Here is an 18,825-nt window from a genome sequence, read left to right on the forward strand (position 1 = left end):
GCTTTCTTTTTTTTCGTCAACGTTATCTGGTAACAAAAAAGCATTCTATTGCAATGCTCGCATAAGGTTGAAGGAATATCCTGTATTTCTTTTAAATACATTTCCAAAGGTGTATCACTGAAACGCAATCTCTTTTTTCGAGCAGGGTTTGTGTTCCTCGGGAGAAATATTTTGATGTGACTTTCTTAAGCGTTTTACCTTTGTTATTATCGCTGGTTTTGTACAAAGTGTGTTGGTTTCTTGAGACAAATACTCTTCGGTGACACATTTGTTACTGTCCTTAGGATACAAAACCAGTACCTACGAAGTTTTGAAACTTCAGAAGATGTCCAAATTCCAGATCTTTTCGACCCTGATGCACATTCGCACATAGGATACACGTACAAAGTCCCATCGATGTCTGTGACCAATATTCGATGTTTCATACCGTCATGGTTGCATGCATCGATGATAAATTTCTTTTGCTTCTTACGCTGTCCACTTTGTAAAACCACCTCAATGCACAAGTGATTCGCTTCACTGAAAAGCTCGATTATTTGAATAGTTAGTGCCAAGGAATTACGAGAGGTTTTTAGCAACCTGTAGACTATCGTAAGTTATTTTGGTTATGCTACTGTTGTTTCCCACCATGAAAGAGTTTATTACATTTGTCGATGCGGTTTGTAGTTCCATTTGAAAGAGGGCATAAGCAGCTAAGTTTCTCAGAAGATCTATCGGTGTAATTTTTGTTTTTGTAATATACTGGAAAACAGTGAATATATCAACATTCTGATTGTATGTACGCAAGAAAGATTCATCAACGCCAAGTTTTTTTATATCATCAATAGTGGAGATAGGCATTGTTTGAGTGAACTGAATGAGCAGAGAGAGAGAGAGAGAGAGAGAGAGAGAGAGAGAGAGAGAGAGGGGGGGGGGGGGGGGGGGGGGGGGGGTGGGGGGGTAGTTTTTCTTATCTAGTTGTAGATAGAGAAAAGGAAAACAAGAGAAATATGCGAACGACTAGAAGTAGTGAACCTCTATCTGCAATACTGTAACTGACAAACACAAGGGAGTCTTTATGAATAATATTGAAATAGAGAGAGAGAGAGAGAGAGAGAGAGAGAGAGAGAGAGAGAGAGAGAGAGAGAGAGAGAAGGATATCAAACGAAAATCAAAACCAATTCGAAGGCTTTGATCTGTGATTGCTACTGAGAGAGAGAGAGAGAGAGAGAGAGAGAGAGAGAGAGAGAGAGAGAGAGAGAGAGAGAGAGAGAGAGAGAGATCAAACAAAAATCAAAACCAATTCGAAGGCTTTGATCTGTGATTGCTATTGAGAGAGAGAGAGAGAGAGAGAGAGAGAGAGAGAGAGAGAGGGAGAGGAAAAAATGATTGAATAAAGAGAGAGAGAGAGAGAGAGAGAGAGAGAGAGAGAGAGAGAGAGAGAGAGAAGAGAGAGGACGGGAAGGGAATCTTGAAAACGGTATGAAAGCACAGTTGCAAGTCTTTTTAGAGAGGTTTTTTTTTTACAAGGGTTTTTGTACAAGGCTTTTTTGGTGCATTCAAGACCATGAAAAGGAAAACTAGATCGAAACTCTCCAAGAGCTTTACCAGTATTATTTATATACAATGGTAATTTCTATTCTGCTTCCAAGACCTTTACCCTGGATAAAAAGCAGTCAGATTTCCTGCAAGGCTGATTTTGAACGTGCCAGTGCGTGTTGTTGATGCCAAGATCTCCCTTGCAACTATTGGACTTTTAGAATACAAGCTTTGAAAAGTCTTGCCGAAAGCCAAGACCTCATCAACAATGAGTCCAACCAGTTGTGCAAAAATGACAGGACCTTCGCTTGGCTTGATCTTCACTTGAAGCTTGGGAATCTCGTAGCTTGTGGTGGTCTTTCGGCAAGTGACACAGAAAAGACCTTCCGTCGTTTTATGAACCTTGTTCGATTTGCAAATGGCACATAGTGTCTCTAGAAGAACACCATTTATATTAGAGAAACGCAAGACACCGAATACCTGCAGGTCAAAAGCGAGAACGAAGAATTACAAAGGAAGTCAACACAGTTTCTAGGCAATCAAGTTATCCAACATTACCTGTTTTCCGTAGCCGAGACTCTCAACCTGTGTCTTGTAAGTCTGTAAGAGATCAGATTGCAGACGCTTACTATGAATAGGCACCAAGATCGTGAGATCCAAAACAGACAGCGTATTCTCAGGACCTAAGAAAGCTCCGACATTCCTTGCAACAAAAGTTTTCACTTCTCCATTGTCAATATCCCTCTTGATAGACTTATACTCTTCTTTGCGATCATTGACAAAAATCAGCTGAAATAAGTACACGTTAAAAATCACGAAATCTTATCTACCCAAAGAAGTGCAAAGGATTTTAATGTACGAGACTTAAAGTTGCTCGATCTTTGGGAGTAGAACCGTTAGCCATCAGTAGTTCTCCACGAGTGGAGTTGGCGTACATTTCAAAACTCTCACTCTTAATAACAACAAAAGCAGGCATACCCAAATATCTTTTTACACCGCTTAGACCCGCGCTTGCCGCCTCATTATAGAAAAATCTTATCTTCGTTTCTGGGTAAAAGCTCAAGCGAATTGGAAACGAAGCAATGCAAGTGGCGATCAAGGTAGCATCCAAGTAAAGAGAGAAAGGTGACATTAGTTGTTGGTTTCTTTCCAATGATTTTTGTTTAATTTTTGAGACCCTCTTTTTGAAGTTGCAAATGGTCGGACATTGTATAGCCAATGTGGACGGTAATTTCACCTGCAGACGGGAAGTTGGTCGGCATTGGAACTCGTAAAGTAAAAGGATTTCTAGGCTCAGTTCAAGATCATGTAGGTCCTCCCCTCGCACTTAGCAAGTTGGTGGATACTAGGAAATGAACTCAATAGAGGCATAAAGTCAAGGTGGGATCACCAACAGAAAGTACCCGACAGTTGGGCCACATTGCATTTTTGGATGCGGTCCCAATGGAGATAGATGGTCAGAAAACCAGTGGGAGCCCAACGGAAACATCTCCTAAAAATTAGGGAACGGGCTATTTTGGGCTGTGAAATGTGTTCGCATCTTTACCTTCGGAATGACAAGGGGAACATTTTATTACTCTGCTACAAAGTCAACTAATGCACTAGTTGAGAGATTTTTAAGCAAGAAGCCCAATGCGGGGTAATTGCATGCATGAGTGCCAAGTGACACTTTTTGACCAATTTATCAAGTTTAGGAGAACAGAACTCGCAACTGAATTTTTGGAGTAGTTTTGGAGGCCAATAACTGTGATTTTCAACCATTTCTCTCCATTTTGAGCTTCCCATGACCTTACCTAAGACATAGGAGCTCATTTTCAGCATTGGAAGGCGGCAGATACGTGTTTACAGGGCTGTTTTGCTGCGTTTTCAGCTATACGGAGGTTTTGACAGCCATGGAAATCTTCCCCTTTTTGCATCTATTTGTTCACAAATGCATTGCAGGTCAAGGGGAGCAGAGGGGGCGCTCAATTTGATGCTGGGAGAGGCCTCATTTGCAAACTGTCACAGGTTAAGAGCTATGGAGTGCTTCCTTTCCCTCTTATGTACGGTGCGGTGCCAGGAGTGATGCCCTGTACACTACGCACTGCTCTCTCTCTCCCCTATGAGCAATATGTTATGCCCCTCTAGTGGGTTTTTCATTTGACTAATGTACAATTATGTAGGTTCATGCGCGATTGCCGAGGCAAGAGCCTCTTGCACAGGTACTGGATTAGCTAGCGGCTAATCCCCCGCAAGTACAGGTGAATTCGGAGAGGTTTCACGTCAGAAATCTCGTCGAATTCAAAGGGCAAGTAGCCTATAGGTACGGGAGCTCGAGATCTTGCTACAGATGCGACCGGCACACGAAACGGAGCCCAAAACAGGGAATTACAGTATGTTGTGTATCTTTGCAGGTTTAGGGTTTCGGCCCTAAACGGACCCTAATATCCCAAGAGGTTCGGGGACGCGAGGGGACCTCTGTACAGGTGAACTGACGCATTTTCGGGGCAGAAAACAGAGAATTCAGCGTGCTGCAGATTCTCGCCAGGTTTTGCAAAGTGTCCGTATGCGTCAGGAAAGTCACCTATTGCGTGGGGATACTGACTGTGAAGCATCCTAGTATAGTTATGCTGTCGAAATCGAACGAGAACAGGTGTTTCTTAGCCTTGATTGTGCGGGGCAGCTCGTAGGAGATCACAGGTTTTATTCCCTCTGTTAAAGAATAAAGAAATATCGAAAGAGGCGCCAATTTTGGGGCCTATAGGTTGTCGACGTCTGTTCGGAGCATTCTAGCTTCCGAGCCGTGTGTGTACCTAGGTGTTAATCCCCGTTACAGGTTATCTTTGCAAATTGCTCTATGTGTGTCTAAAGTAAAGAATTTTGGGTGAAAGCCAACGCCTACCGCCCCACGAGCGCAAGCCAGAAGAACACAGAAGGGGCCTCTGCCTTCACGCATCTCACGCGATAGAGAAAGAGCCCGTAACCACGTGGATTCCCAAATAAGGGTAAAAGCAAGCCTAAACTCCAACCACTAGGCAACCGACACTTGTGTGCCCCAACTTCAAGGCAAACGCTAAGGCTGCCTTGATAAGAATATCCGCTTAGCCATGGATAGGCAACTCATCTGAATGGGTAGAAGTGGGATTCTAGGTCAAAGGGCAGCACATGGTGTGCCTATCCTGCAGAGCATGGCTTCAGAGTCCGCGTCTAGAGCGGCTAGCCATTTCTAGCCATTTCTTTCTTACAATAGCCGCCGGCTGCCCCGAATTGGGGCTACGCGCTGTTTCAGGTCAGCGGACAGTTGGTTTCGGGAGAGCCAAGAATCCCCTGCATGTGGATAGATGCCCGCAGCGATTTGTTTCTCACAGCGGGCATGGTACGATGGACGGCTGGAGACGAGGCAATACTTGTTTTGCAGGTCATCGGACAGAAACCACTACCGTTGAACGCCAGAGAGAGAGAGAGAGAGAGAGAGAGAGAGGATGAAGGCGGTTTTCAACGTTGATAAGAGAGAGAGCAGAGATGGAGGAAATCCATCTGCAGGCAAATAGATGATAGAAGCCTTAACCCTTCCTTGAAAAGGGCATCAACCACAGGAACCTAGCCCACAGCTCAAGCGGAGAGGAGAGAGAAAATGCATGCCCTATTGTCAAGCAGAGAGAGAGAGAGAGAGAGAGAAAGAGAGAGAGAGAGAAAGAGAACCACTATGGCCAGAAGCGCCAGTGGAAATAGGGGGGAGAAAGGCACTAGAGGCTGCATTTCCAGCCACGTGGAAGGCTACCTTTGTCTTTAAGATGTAAAAAATTTTAAAATCCACTAGTAAAACGGCACCGCCTCTGAGGGCACCATGGCCCCTCATACCCTCAAGCTCCTCACTCTTGACAAATTTCACAAAAGATCGAGAAAATTGCTCTCTCTCTCTCTCTCTCTCTCTCTCTCTCTCTCTCTCTCTCTCCGTACTTTTGTTTGTGGCGGGGTTGGTTCTCTTACCACCAGTACAATGGTAAGACCTTCGACAGTGCTTAGGCATGCCAACAATATCTACATACACCCTACATTGAGAGAGAGAGAGAGAGAGAGAGACTTGTTTGTTTCAAGTAACCTACTATCACGAATATCAGCATGTATCATACTGCCTTGGAACAAATCCATCTTCTTAGCATAGTTTTAAGTGAGCTCACAAAAGGAAGATCTCTTCTCTTCCTCTCCATGTTTGCTTGTGTAGAGACGGATATTGCTGCTGCTACTGCTCTCTCTCTCTCTCTCTCTCTCTCTCTCTCTCTCTCTCTCTCTCTTCCCCTGGACGTTGCGAGCAAGAACGTGGATAGCTCTCTTTCCCTCTCAATGCTGCAAGCATCATTCGTCGAAAAGTGGAACGCTAAAAAGGGACTTCGTAGCTTCAAGCTGGCTATCAAAATTATATTTTGATCCCTCTCAATGTCTCCCTGTCCGCTTAGAGAACACTCCAAGAAGGTGCCGAAGAAAGGAGTTATTGACAGGCTGATGGGGGGCCATAATCCCTCCCCCCAGTAGAGAGAGAGAGAGAGAGAGAGAGAGAGAGAGAGAGAGGCCGTTCTACCCTCTTTCAAGTTTGCTTGTGTAGTGGATATTGTTGCTTTCGTAGTGCTACTCTATATCCATGCAACCATTGGTGCTTAGAGAGAGCACATAGGATCACCACCTAGCACCTGCAAACCTACTCTAGAATACACAGTTGTCGGCACCTCTAGAGCTAGCTCGTGGTTCGAGATAGAGCCCATGTTGGGCGTCACTAAATTGAAACAACCCTCAAAAGGGCGATGAGCACCACCACATGGGCATTGGGCTGAGACACATTTTTCCCGAACACTCGTGCCGCCAACGCTGTTCAACAACTTCAAGTAGCTTACCATAGCTAACAGGCAGAGAGAGAGAGAGAGAGAGAGAGAGAGAGTAATTATCGTCAATAGGCGTAGGTTTCCTCTCTCTCTCTCTCTCTCTCTCTCTCTAGGAGTTGACTCCTTTGCGTCTCTCTCTCTCTCTCTCTCCTCTCTCTCTCTCTCTCCAATGAAGATGTTAATATACCATTTCATTCATATCTCTCTCTCTCTCTCTCCTCTCTCTCTCTCTCTCCCTCTCTCTCTCTCTCTCCTCTCTCTCTCTCAGCAGTCTCGTTTCTTCCCTAGATTTGTGAGTGGATTTGTCACCGCTCGGCGCTTAGTGAGAACAAAATAGGTGAAGATGACAGCCAGCTTGGTTCTTGAGCATGCAAGCATGCGTACTTGCATTCAAAGTGTGCGCCAGCTACTGTTCGAGAAAAATCATTTTTCCAAACATACAAAATTCCTTTCCTTGTTTGTGAAATTAAAAACGACACGATATTAAGATGAGACACATTTTTTCCCGAACACTGGCACCGCCAGCGCTGTTCAGCAACTTCAGGTAGCTCACCATAGCTGAGAGAGAGAGAGAGAGAGAGAGAGAGAGAGAGAGAGAGAGAGAGAGAGAGAAGAGAGAGAGAGAGAGAGAGAGAGAGAGAGAGATTCAACTCCTCTTCAATGGAGTCTTGATGTGACGGTCAATTGGATGTCCTTCAAAGTGCCAGCACTGCAATTAAAGCCACTGCTTGCATGCTGCAACATTGAGAGTCCTCGAGAGTCAGAGTCTCTCTCTCTCTCTCTCTCTCTCTCTCTCTCTCTCTCTCTCTAATTATTCTCAGCAGACTTAGCGGCTCAGCTTGGTTAAAGGTGGTTCTTCAGCACGTGGGCAGTATGCATCCACTCTGTCCATCTGTCGCTTTCTTCTCGCGCACTGTATTGCATGTCCCTGTGCGGTGCCTGATTGCAGAGGGCACTGGTCAGAGTAAGCTGCTATTGACGTGTGGCAGGAGGGGGGGCTGGAATCCCTCCCCCATTATCCATAGTATAGATAATATAGATTGAAAAGGGATAAGAAAGGATGGGGGAAGGAACTTAGAAGGGGGTTGAAGATGAGGAGGCAACAAGGGATTGTTTCATGTTTTGTTGCCTGCCCGTGTGTGGCCGCCCGACCCAACCATCACCCACGTCAGGAGGCCCATCCCGCGCTCGCTCTATAGAGATCAGCTATGTGCGAGCCGCGGTCCATCTGGCACGACGACCCTCTTTCTCTGGCTTGTTATAGTAGGTGTTCAAGTAGTCGATTCATGCAAGCAATCATTTCAAAAAGAATTGTGTCAAATTAGGGTAAAACCGATTTGTTGCTTAATCTTTTACCTATGTCATATTTTCCCCCCACCTCAGTTCTGCACCTTTTGGAGCCCGGCGCCAACAAAAGCAGTGCCTCCCATTGGCTGCCTCATGTTGATCCTCTGATTTTCGTTTATTCCCTTCAATTCTAGCCACTCGCGTCTTCTCTTCAAGAGCCCCCCCTTTCCACTTTTAGCACCTCAGTTCGATCCCAGCTTTCCTATTCTATTGCAAGTTTATAGTAATGCTAAAAAAAGAGTAGCCCTCGAAGCTCAGCGCTTGCAAGCGTGGCAGTGGGCACTACATAATTCAAACGGATAGCTCCACAAACACCCCCACGCATGACCTTCCTCTGCTGTATTCATTATATTTCTGGATTTCCTGCATTATTTTGTAAATTCAATTTTTGCTCACCTCCTCCTTCTCCCCCTCTTTCGCCTTCGTCTTCTTTTTCATGATGCAGCAGCAGGAGCTGCTTCCCCTCCGCCATATATAGCCACGCTCCCTCCATTTCAAGGCACCTCCCTTCAAGTTGTCCCCGTCTTTACCGGCGCTCTCCTCCCCTGAATGGTGCTATTGACAGGACATCTCTGTCGCACGTCAGGACCCCCTAAGCTTGTTGCACGCAAGCAACCTGCAGGACATCTTTGCAGGCAGTATTTGAATATGGGAAGCTCTGTCTTTATCTTTGGAGTGTCCGAGAGAGAAGCAGCAGCTATGGTGGACTCGATTAGGGCCCGATTTATCCAAAGACTCTCTCCCTCCTGACAATCACCTCATGTCTAGCTTCATTGCTGACGGTGCCATGTTGACAAAGGAAAGGCAGGCTTGCAAGATCAATATTTGGCACAGGCAACCACCACGCCGATTCAAGGCCAGTGCCAAGATTACAAAGAATATATCTTAAGAGCAACACCTCACACATGGTGATGCAGACATTGCTATGGAGTAGTCGTCAGAGCATAGACATGCTGATCTCTCATCTTCAGATGAAGAACACCATTCTCAGTTTTCAATCCTTATTTCTGAGTGTTATTGCGAGCATTCTGAAAACCATTCTGTAGCTCGCGTGAAGCTTATAAGCAGCCCTCCTCCTCTTGGCCTGCACTACCTACAGTACGCTACCCTTTTCTGATTTTCGTGCGCGATAGCAAGGGATCTTCTACACTCGAGTGAACACCCCCCATCCCCCACCCAGCCCCCCGCACCCCAATTTTCAACACTCTGATTTGATTCTCTCTCTCTCTCTCACTCTCACTCTCACTCTCAGTAAGTTTTTTCATGCTACACTTACACATTTTGAGGTGGACTCCAGAGTCCCCGGGGCCCTAGTCACCCAAAATAAATCATGGCCAAAGCCAATGAATTAAAGAAGTCGTCAAGGCTTGGTACTTGTAGGAAAATAAACGAGTTTTGACTCACCGTGATCACCTCCAAACGAAAATCACAATATCCATCTTGTGGTGAATTTAAAATTTTGTATTGTGTACACTAATCAAGCCCCAATCTTGTAGTATGCACACTAATCAAGCCGGTAGGTATCCAATGGTCTAGGGAACACCTCTAAGAAATATGTTGTCCATACTATTATTTTGTCTAGTACCTTGATAGAGCCTAGTTTTACCCTTGCCAAGGTTGAGAAGGACAATGCAGGTGCCATCTTGGAGACTAAGATCACTAGCTTTGCAAGCATGTTGATTAATGTTAATGAGTTCATCTAGCTACACAACATCGTAGAAGATTGCATTCGTCGGCTTGATAAATGCTTGAGCCTTCTAGTGACATGGAGAGAGAGTTTCCCATTGACACATAGCCAATTCCCATTAGGATCAACTTGTACCAATTGGGAGATAATGGTTGAGATCGTGGCTATGGACAATGTGTAGACGAGGTAAACTCTTGATTACTCAGTGCATTTGTTGAATCTGTCGTCATGATGAATTTATGCTTGGTTTTTGAGGATGTGATGGGGTAGGGGAATGGTCATGACGTGACCATTCCCCGTAATATGTGCGACCACATGGAGATCGGCGAAGGCCGGGAGCCATGGTGGGAGCACATATTACGGGAGATTGGTCACTTCAGGACCATTTCTGACTGTTACCAAAAACGTGTCCACTGCACCATGAGTCTCGAGCAGCAGCAGTAGAACAGATTTCAACGTACTCCACTGTCACAGGTTGGTGCTTGTACTGCACTGTCACTAGCTAGGTGTTGATTCTACGTGTTGAATTGTAAGGCTTTGAGCACATTCCGTATGCTGAGGCGACGACGATTGACTGAGCACGTTATCACTGTCGATTATTTGGGTCTCAATTTTATGACGGTTGTTGAGTTGGTAGCAAAATCACACGGCCAACCTTGATATTCCATTGAATAACGCAAGTGAAATGGAGGGCGCAGATCTGCTGCCCCCCGACCGCCGACCTTGACGAGCATGGATGCATTTGCCTTACATTTTAGAGGCACATGAAAGAAATACCCTAGCCCACTACTCTAGACAAGAACTTAATGTTTTCACAAAGAGCTCACTATGGATATTTAAAGACCTCTTCAAGCAACTTTACTTGCTGCCCATATGGTGGTGCTTCAAAAGAATCTTTTTGTGTCACCACATTCAACACGGGGATTCACATGCTGCCATTCACCAATTCTAGTGTGTGAAGACCCAAATGAGGTGCTAGAGTCACAAATTATTGTATATCATACCTTGTAAAAGGCCCAATGACGTAAAAAGATGTATTTTGTTAATGTGCTGATGAAGGGTTGAATGATCAAAATTTTTAGTTGGTGTTGGATTCAGCACGGGGATTAGAAGTCACATGTTGGCACATGCCACCATTCGCCAATTCTAGTGTGAGAAGAGCCAAAGGAGACTAAGAATCTCCTTTGTGCTGAGGTGCTAGAGTCTCAAAAGACGAAATTTTATTGTATATTGTATCTTGAAAAAGGGCCAATGATGTAAAGAAATGTATTTTGGTAATGTGTTGATGGAGGGTTGAATAACCAAAGTTTTTAGTTGGTGTTAGATTCTACATGACTGTCAAGGTCGTGGGGAGGGGGGCGAGCTCTTTGAGCCATCAATCTACTCCTATTTCTCTTGCAAAACTCGGCCTTGTAGCCACTGTATGCACGCCACATCAGCAATTGTAATATAAGCCATGCAAAGCAAATGAGCAAGCGAAATGCGACTTGCTTGCGACACCTCAGCCCCCGTAATGAGCTAAGCGAGATTGGCTCTGCAGTTGCCACATCAGCACATAGAATTTGTCATTTTCCTGATTGTCACCCGTTGCAAGAAGTGTGTTGGCACCCCTCTCCCACGACGATTGATGGCCGAGAACGGTTGTGTACAAACCATTTCCGTAATCAGGGCTCTCAACCTCCGCCGGTTGCCCATGATTAACGAGAATGTCTTATGATTTCCTCCGTGTTTGCAGTTTCACATGCTGTCTCTATTGCTTCCAATTGGCACTGAGAATCTACCAGTTTCTTTTGAAATACAGTTACGCCATACAAGAGACTTTCTTGTCTATTCATGTCTGTCTTTATAGCCTCTCAGTCTACATTCATTCTCTGCAGCTGCTCTTTCTCCTCACATGAACCCTCTCACTGAAGGTGCTAACCATTTTCTTTGCTGCCAATATATGGTCTTGAAAAAAACAGGATGAAAATAGAGACATTAAAGGAATGATGGTAATCTAGTATGGGGAGAATGATAGGGTTCGGGGAATTGAGGATTTCTCCTAGTACTGCCGCACCAAATAGGTAAACGATCTTCTGATGGTAGAAGACTTTCCTATCTACATAGATATTCACATGCATATGCTGCAGGAATCTGAACGGGAATGCCGTCGGCCCGTTTTCCATCATGCACAAAGGGTGAAATACTTACTTATACTCTTACCGTATCAGTGTTGATGAGTCGGCACATCCACAAGAGGTCGTCACCTTTCATGGGTTCTACCCTTCCTTCGTTGCTTAGCACGTACGGGGTGATCGCGACGCATCTGACCACTCCCAGTCTCTTGGCTAACAACAAATGTAGGTAATTTTTGTAATCGGCGTGTTGCATGAATTCTACTCGATTCAGCTGCAGCTCATCTCCAGCCCACTGGGTCTCTCCCGTGGTAGAGAGCTTCTTCAGGATAAGTTGTACAGGGAGGGAAGGGAGGTCCTCCACTCGCTTCCCAAAACAGTGAGAGCAGTAGCCGAACCACTCTTCTCTAGGACATGGGAATCTTCTCACCACTTCTTCTTCTGGATTGTCGAAGTGGATTGGTAGCACTCGCATGCGTCGTGCAAATCGGTAGGCGACCTTCCGCTGCTTAGCTTCGGATGACTTCTTCTTTGACAAAGTGGGTACAACCCGGCTCTCTGAGCTTGAAGCACTTGCTTGGCCAGATGCTTCTCCCTTCGGGGTCATGTGTTTCCAGGCTAGCCTATCTTCTCCTTGTCCTTGGCTCAAGCAGCCTCTTTACGCCACTTTGGTGTTTTATCTTTGACTGCAGTTTCTTTAGGGAAAAGAGACCTTACCGTCTGCTTCCCTTTCTTGACGTGAATGACCTCCTTGCGATGAATGTCAATGTAGAAGACTTCAGCCCTTCCGCTGCCTTCGTTGCTGGCACTCATTGATCGTGTGCCTCGGTTGACAACGGCACCTCACCAATCTCCTGCCTGATGCTTTCGATTTATAGTTAGAATGAGCGATACGAGATGGAGAATTTATCTCTTGAATGTTGATGACACTGCAGCCTGGCAGTAGCACCTCAATGAAGGCGGCTAGGGCCTCCTTCGTCTCTTCTTCTTCCGTCCTCTAGTTAGAGAATTCCTTTAGCCACTCGTCCATGATTGATAGTGGGCGTCACTTTCAGCATTGTAAACTGAAGGGGCCTTAGAAAAGCCCTCCTCCGTGGGGGCACCAAATGACGGACGCAAAGCGGACCCTGAACCCCGACGGCCTCTAAAACGCGGGGGGCCGAATGGCTCGCCTCCAGCTTGCCACGGTAAAGCGATCAGGGGGTACCACCTAGCTTTGAGCGGCTACAACGCAAAGCCCACGATGATATGAACACCACAAGCCTACACAAAGAGAAAGAGGAAGGGGGAGAGAGAGAGAGAGAGAGAGAGAGAGAGAGGGAGAGAGAACACTCGCAATTGATGAAAACAACCTCGGGGGTGCCGTGGTGGTAGAGAGGTAGGGGAAGGAGATGGTGCAACCTACTTGGTGCGTTCTCTAGGGCGACTCAATGACTGTGAATGCTCATTGCCAAGAGCGTACATACGTGTGTGCATCGACCATTGGAGTCGAGAGATGCGTGTGGTTCCCTTCGCATGGTGCAATTCCAAGGCAAACCCAACACACAAGACCTCCTCCCCGTGACAGTGATGGTGTCAATCCCTCCTACTACACTCTACCCAATGCTTGGTTCCACATAAGTTTGCCCCCCCCCCCCCCCCCCCCCCCCCCGATAATGACCTCTCAGTGCCAATTTACAGGTGTTGGCTGCTTGGATTATGGTAATCCCAATGTGGTTAGGGTAATCTTAATCGGGGAGACAAAGAAAGTGGTGGGCCCGGTGTGGTTGACCCTTGCTTTGTTTTGGGGGAAGGTTTATTAAAAGATGGGAATCTCTAGGTGGGCCTTTGTGACCATCACCTAGAGAGAGGATATTTACAAAATGGAATTTTACAATGGCTCGGGAGAAAAATTGAAGATACTGATAAAATAACCTAAAAATTACTGGGATGGCATCGTGGTTGCGTGTTGCCGGCGAATGGCGAGCTGCCGGTGCGTCGGTGTCGAGCGTATAACTTTTTTTCGGAGTCGGCCTGGGCATGTCTTCGATGCATTTTCTGTTTTTGTTGTTGGCGGCGCGTGCTTTGGATCCTCTTTTTTTTGTTGATGTCGATGGCGTTTTGCTTGTTCTTCTTCTTTTGTATTTTGTCGGTGCGTGCGTATATACGTGTGTGTATGTATTTGTGGATGAGGCGGGTGCATATATGTGTATGCGGGTGAGTGCGTATATGTATATGTATGTGCGCATGCGTGCGTGGGAACATGGGAAGAGGGGGTTTATATAATGTATATATATATTTTTCTTTCTTGCGGATGGCAGCCTGTTCTACTGCACATGGCGGAAAGGGAGGGGGGGGGGGGGGGGGGGTAGGATTGGGGTGTGTGTGTGTGTGTGGGTGATGTGTGGGTGAGTGTGGCGTTTTTGCTGCTGCCCACAAAGGCGTGTGTGTGTGTATCGGCTGCGACTACGCGCATGGGAGAGAGGGTGTGTGTGTGTGTGTGTGTGTGTGTAATGCGGCGCACAGCGCATGGGAAGAGAGAGGGAGAGGGGGGGGGGGGGGTTGTGGGGTGTGTTGTGTGTGTAGGTGTGTGGGTTGTGTGTGGTGCAGCGCTCCCCGCGAGGGTGTGGGAGCAAACTTGGCGTGCTGTGGCGGCATCCGGATGAGAGAGAGAGAGAGAGGAGAGAGAGAGAGAGAGAGAGAGAGAGACTTTGGCGCTGCCGTGAGAGAGGGAGAGTGAGGGAGAGGGGTGAGGGGATAAGAGATAGAGAGAGTGTGTGAGGGAGAGTGAGGGGAGAGGGGGTATGGCGGGGCATGGGTTTGTGTGGGTGAGAGGGAGAGGGGGAGGTGTTGCTTGCATGGGCTTGAGGACGAAGGAAAACTAAGTCAATGGGGGGGAGGGAATATATCCGCGGGCCGGGGGGGGGTAAGGATAAGCCAAGGAGGGTGAGGCGAGCGGGTGGGGAAGAGGGAATATTGGCGCGGGCCAAAGAGGGGGAGGGGGGGGGGGGCGGGGGGGGGGGGGGGGGGGGGGGGGTGGGGTGGGAGGGGGGTAGGATAGGGTAGAGGGTAAAGGGTAATGGGAGAGGGGTGATTAGGGTGAGTGTAAGAGTGGGGGGGGGGGGGGGGGGGGGGGGGGGGGGGGGGGGGGGGGGGGGGGGTTCTCATGCGGCTCACACCGAGGGAGCACGAGAGAGGGGTTGGGGTTTTTTTCTGAATTTCTGCCTGCCAAGGGGGGGGGGGGTGTAAATATCGTGGGGAAGAGAGATATTAGGGAAGGGGGCATGTAAAGGAAAATGGGGGGGAAGAGAGTGCAAGTTTATCTGATGTCCGTCGGCGGAGGGGGGAGAAATGAGTTACGTGTGGGGGTACTGAGAGTGGGGGGGTGAAATGAGTTTTTTTTTTTCTTTTTTCTTTGATTTTCCGAAAGTCTGCTATCAACATGTACCAAGATCCATCCTTCGTCTACAGGTTGAATCGTTTCTTTTTCTAATAGTTCCTCTACTTGGCTCATAATCTCTTTGTGATGGGCCACGCTAACCCTGTAGGGGGGCCTATTTGTTGGGCTACAGCCTGGCATCAAATCTATCGCATGATCAGGCCTCTCCGATGGCAACTGAGATGGTAATGAATCACAAAACAGTCATTAAACTCTTGTAAAAATGCTGACCTTTCTTTATCTGACACAAATAAAATTGACTGACAATTATGTAAAATATCATGTGCGAAAATCAAGTACACAGAAAGATGATTCTTAATTACAGAAGTGATAGCCAAAGCTCATACAATAGGAACAGATTCCCCTTTAAGCTTTGCATCTAGGATGTGAGTTTTTCCCTATGCTGAAGAGTGACCTTTTTGTTAAAGACATCCAACACTCCATGTACACGAAACATCCATAGGATTCCCAACAACGCAACGCACCCTTCCACTCACATGATATAAAATTCTTGTGTGTCCACATATAACTGGATATGCAAATGTAGCTTTCCGATGATGGGAGTAACACACTTTGAATGGCCAAGACATGCCAAACCTGCCTCTGATGTGTACCCCATTTCTTCATCTTTAATTCCCAATTTGATAGACAACTCTGGTGAGATAAAGTTTCCCTTAGCACCTAGATCAAAGAAAATAAATGTTGTCGAATACCCAACTTTACCGGACGCTCTGCATAACTCACTTGCATCCGAGTTCGGCCTATCTCCCACCATGTCCGGCACTAAACCTACCATGGGTTTGGGCCTCTTCCCTTTCTTGTTCTCTTTGTCCACTGAGTTGGCTGACGTCTTTCTCTGTGGACAATCTGCAGAGTAAAATGACTAGGCTACTCACAAATGAAGCATATATTCTCAGCCATTAGAGCCTTCTTCTCTTGTGCAAGCGTTTTGACAAATATTATTTCACTTTGGTGGGCATCTGACATGACGGCATGTAGGTTTAGGTTAGGGGAACGTGTCGGTAGAGTCCATTGGTCAAATGGGTCACAAAATAGTGAGTTATCGTGTGAAAACTCCGATGTGTGCACATTTGCACATTTTTTCGACTTGGCACAATTTTCCCAACATGGCACCTCAAAAGTCAATATAAAAGCGGCAACAAGCATAACGTTGTTCCTCATATTTTCAGCTAGCGCCAGAGATCAGCCTAGCATTTTTTCACTTGCAGAGCTTGGTGTTTTTGGCTCTCCACCATCAACACCTCAGCCAACAGCCCTGCGTTTTCACCTTTTGGCGCATCTTCCTCATAGGAAAAGCCTCACTTGCTGATGCAAGTTCTGAGTTGCAACCCGAACCTTCGATAATGCATTGAGCCTCTTCTCGGCCATTCCCTCACCACATCAAGTGCTCCCATCGCTCTCCACCATCATCAGCTGCTGATGCAAATTTCGAGCTGCAACCCGAACCTTCGACAGTGCATTGAGCCTCTTCTCGGCTATTCCCTCGCCACATCAAGAGCTCCCATCGCTCTCCGCCATCATCAGCTGCGTTTTTTGCCTTGCTTACCGCGTCAGATCTGTGTTTTTGCAACCTCCCTTTAGCCGGGCTTTAGCCCTTCATTCCTCTCACATAAGGAGCGGCAAATCAGCCCCAAAACTATTCCTTCGTGGCATAAACCCCCCCCCCCCCCCCCCCCCCCCCCCCCTCCATCGAGACTGATCCAAATGTGCATCAAATCAGCCGGCTCGGAGGTGCAGAGCTTCAATGAAGACATTCCCCATCCGAGTCAATGGAGTCTGCACTTGAGGTATTGCATGTGTGTACATTCCGTTTACGCAATCACAAGCAAAAACCACATCGGTGACGATGTGGGGGGTCCTTGAGAGGGTTGGTTAGGACCCCATTTAGTGGTCTCTCTCTCTCTCTCTCTCTCTCTCTCTCTCTCTCTCTAAAACAGCCACTCGTGCTAAGTAGCACACATTCAAGCAAGGAAAGAAGTAAAGATTTGTGGAAGTGTAAAGTCTAGATCTTGTCACCATTTCAATTTCGCTACACCTGACATCCTTGTGAGAGGAGGGTGGATGGAAGCTTTGTGGGTTTAACTTGGGCCAATGAATGGCATCATGTCCTTGAAAAAGGATTGAGCAAGTTACAAGGTATCTACAATGATTTCCACATAGGGTGGCCATAGATGATGTCACCCTACCGGAGTTCCGCTCTCTGAATATGTATTCCGCTCTCTGAATATGTATGGGCCCATGAGCATTTGAAGTTTTGGTCTCATGTGTAGGTGTTCCGCTCTCTGAATATGTATGGGCCCATGAGCATTTGAAGTTTTGGTCTCATGTGTAGGTGCTTAGCATGATACCTCGTTTAATGGAGAGGGTGGCGATTGATGATCAACCAATTTTTATGTGGTTTCTCTCTCTCTCTCTCTCTCTCTCTCTCCAAGCATTGTTCAGCTTAACATAGAGCATCTGACACTTTTCGTTTGGTCCCGTAGGCCATGTTTGACGTTCAAAAAGAACGAAAATACTCTCTCTCTCTCTCTCTCTCTCTCTCTCTCATATGCTCTCATGCTAACACGATGGTTAATCTCTGTGGAAACCAAATGTTGCAAAGTCTTGACCCTAGCAGAGCAGATGGAACTTACTAGTTTGCAAAAAAATGATGTATACCCTGGCATCGAGACCCGCAAGAGCGATAACGTCGTCTTCAGAAGCTTGCCACGCCATGCGAACCCATGAGAAGGGATATGGATCTTTTGGGGGTGCAAGGCCCCTGCGTATGCGATTTGGGTAATAAACAACATGGTTTTGCGGCCTGCGTGAAAGGATTTCATAGAGCACCTCCAACACAGCAAAAAAGACTGCTGATGTGACAATGGACGTTACAAAGGAGCTTACATCCATAGCCTGCCTCGCTTGACCTCGGTTTCCTTACAGGTAATTTAAGGACACAGTTTCGCGCATGCTGAAGCTCTCTCTCTCTCTCTCTCTCTCTCCGCGCGTCTTAGTGCAGTAGCAGAATTGTAGCGCTTGGCTGGCAGCAGCCAGTAGCTTCTTCTTAGATGGCGGGGCTGATGAGCGTAGTAGTAGAAGAAGCAGGGAGCGTAGCAACTTTCTTTTTTCTGCCGGTTGGCCATCTGCCTTCTTTTTGTGGACTGTATATACGAAGACAGTCACGTGATCAACGGAGAGACCACATATTCGCTTCCAAGTAAACAAGTGATAAAATCACAAGGCCTGCAAAATAACCTGTAATAACCTCTAATAGTAAAAAGTGATAAATCACGAGGCCGGTCACCAAGAATACGAGACTATGGTATAACTTAAGGAAAATTATCAAAATACCCTTCTAATTTGTGTGGACATTCCCAAATTCCCTTCTTGGTGACGACAGTTATCACGAGGCCTGTCACCAAGAGTACGAGACTATGGTATAATTTAAGAAAAATTATCAAAATACCCTTCTAATTTGTGGACATTCCCAAAATACCCCTCAAATTTCAAACATTCCCAAAATATCCTTGTATCTATTCTCTATCTCTGGTCTGACACAACAAGAAAGAGAGAGAGAGAGAGAGAGAGAGAGCGCATAACTTTCTCTCTCAGTGCCTCTGCGCTTACCCACCATCTCGACACCTCGTCTACAAAGGACTAGAGAGAGAGAGAGAGAGAGAGCTCTTGGCTTTCCATACATGAAAAAGCTTCTCGAGTTAATAGTATACTCCAATTTAGAAGATCTCAAATCATACTAGATGGTTGGAAGAGTCCTCGCTCGCCTTCGCTGTATCAACTGGCTCCATTGCCCCCGCTTGCAACAGCCCAGCACGTGGATCACTATTTAATATCCGCAATAGCATCATGGTACCACACGTTGCA

At 46.6% G+C, this 18,825-nt stretch overlaps 1 protein-coding gene across 1 annotated transcript; it reads right to left on the reverse strand.

Annotated features, from left to right (window-relative positions):
- Window positions 1–1,487: 1,487 nt before the first annotated feature.
- On the reverse strand, window positions 1,488–17,853 carry LOC147425674 (uncharacterized). Its single transcript, XM_086500097.1, has 6 exons — window positions 17,620–17,853; window positions 15,685–15,796; window positions 15,538–15,621; window positions 2,378–2,565; window positions 2,077–2,307; window positions 1,488–1,998 (listed from the first exon to the last, which is right to left on the reverse strand). Exons 1-6 carry the CDS (start codon window positions 17,851–17,853, stop codon window positions 1,636–1,638), a joined length of 1,212 nt encoding a protein of 403 aa, XP_086356223.1. The 3' UTR covers window positions 1,488–1,635.
- Window positions 17,854–18,825: the final 972 nt, after the last annotated feature.

Source organism: Adiantum capillus-veneris, chromosome 25, assembly GCF_014529385.1.
Source record: "Adiantum capillus-veneris isolate H3 chromosome 25, ASM1452938v2, whole genome shotgun sequence".
NCBI classification, from domain to species: domain Eukaryota; kingdom Viridiplantae; phylum Streptophyta; class Polypodiopsida; order Polypodiales; family Pteridaceae; genus Adiantum; species Adiantum capillus-veneris.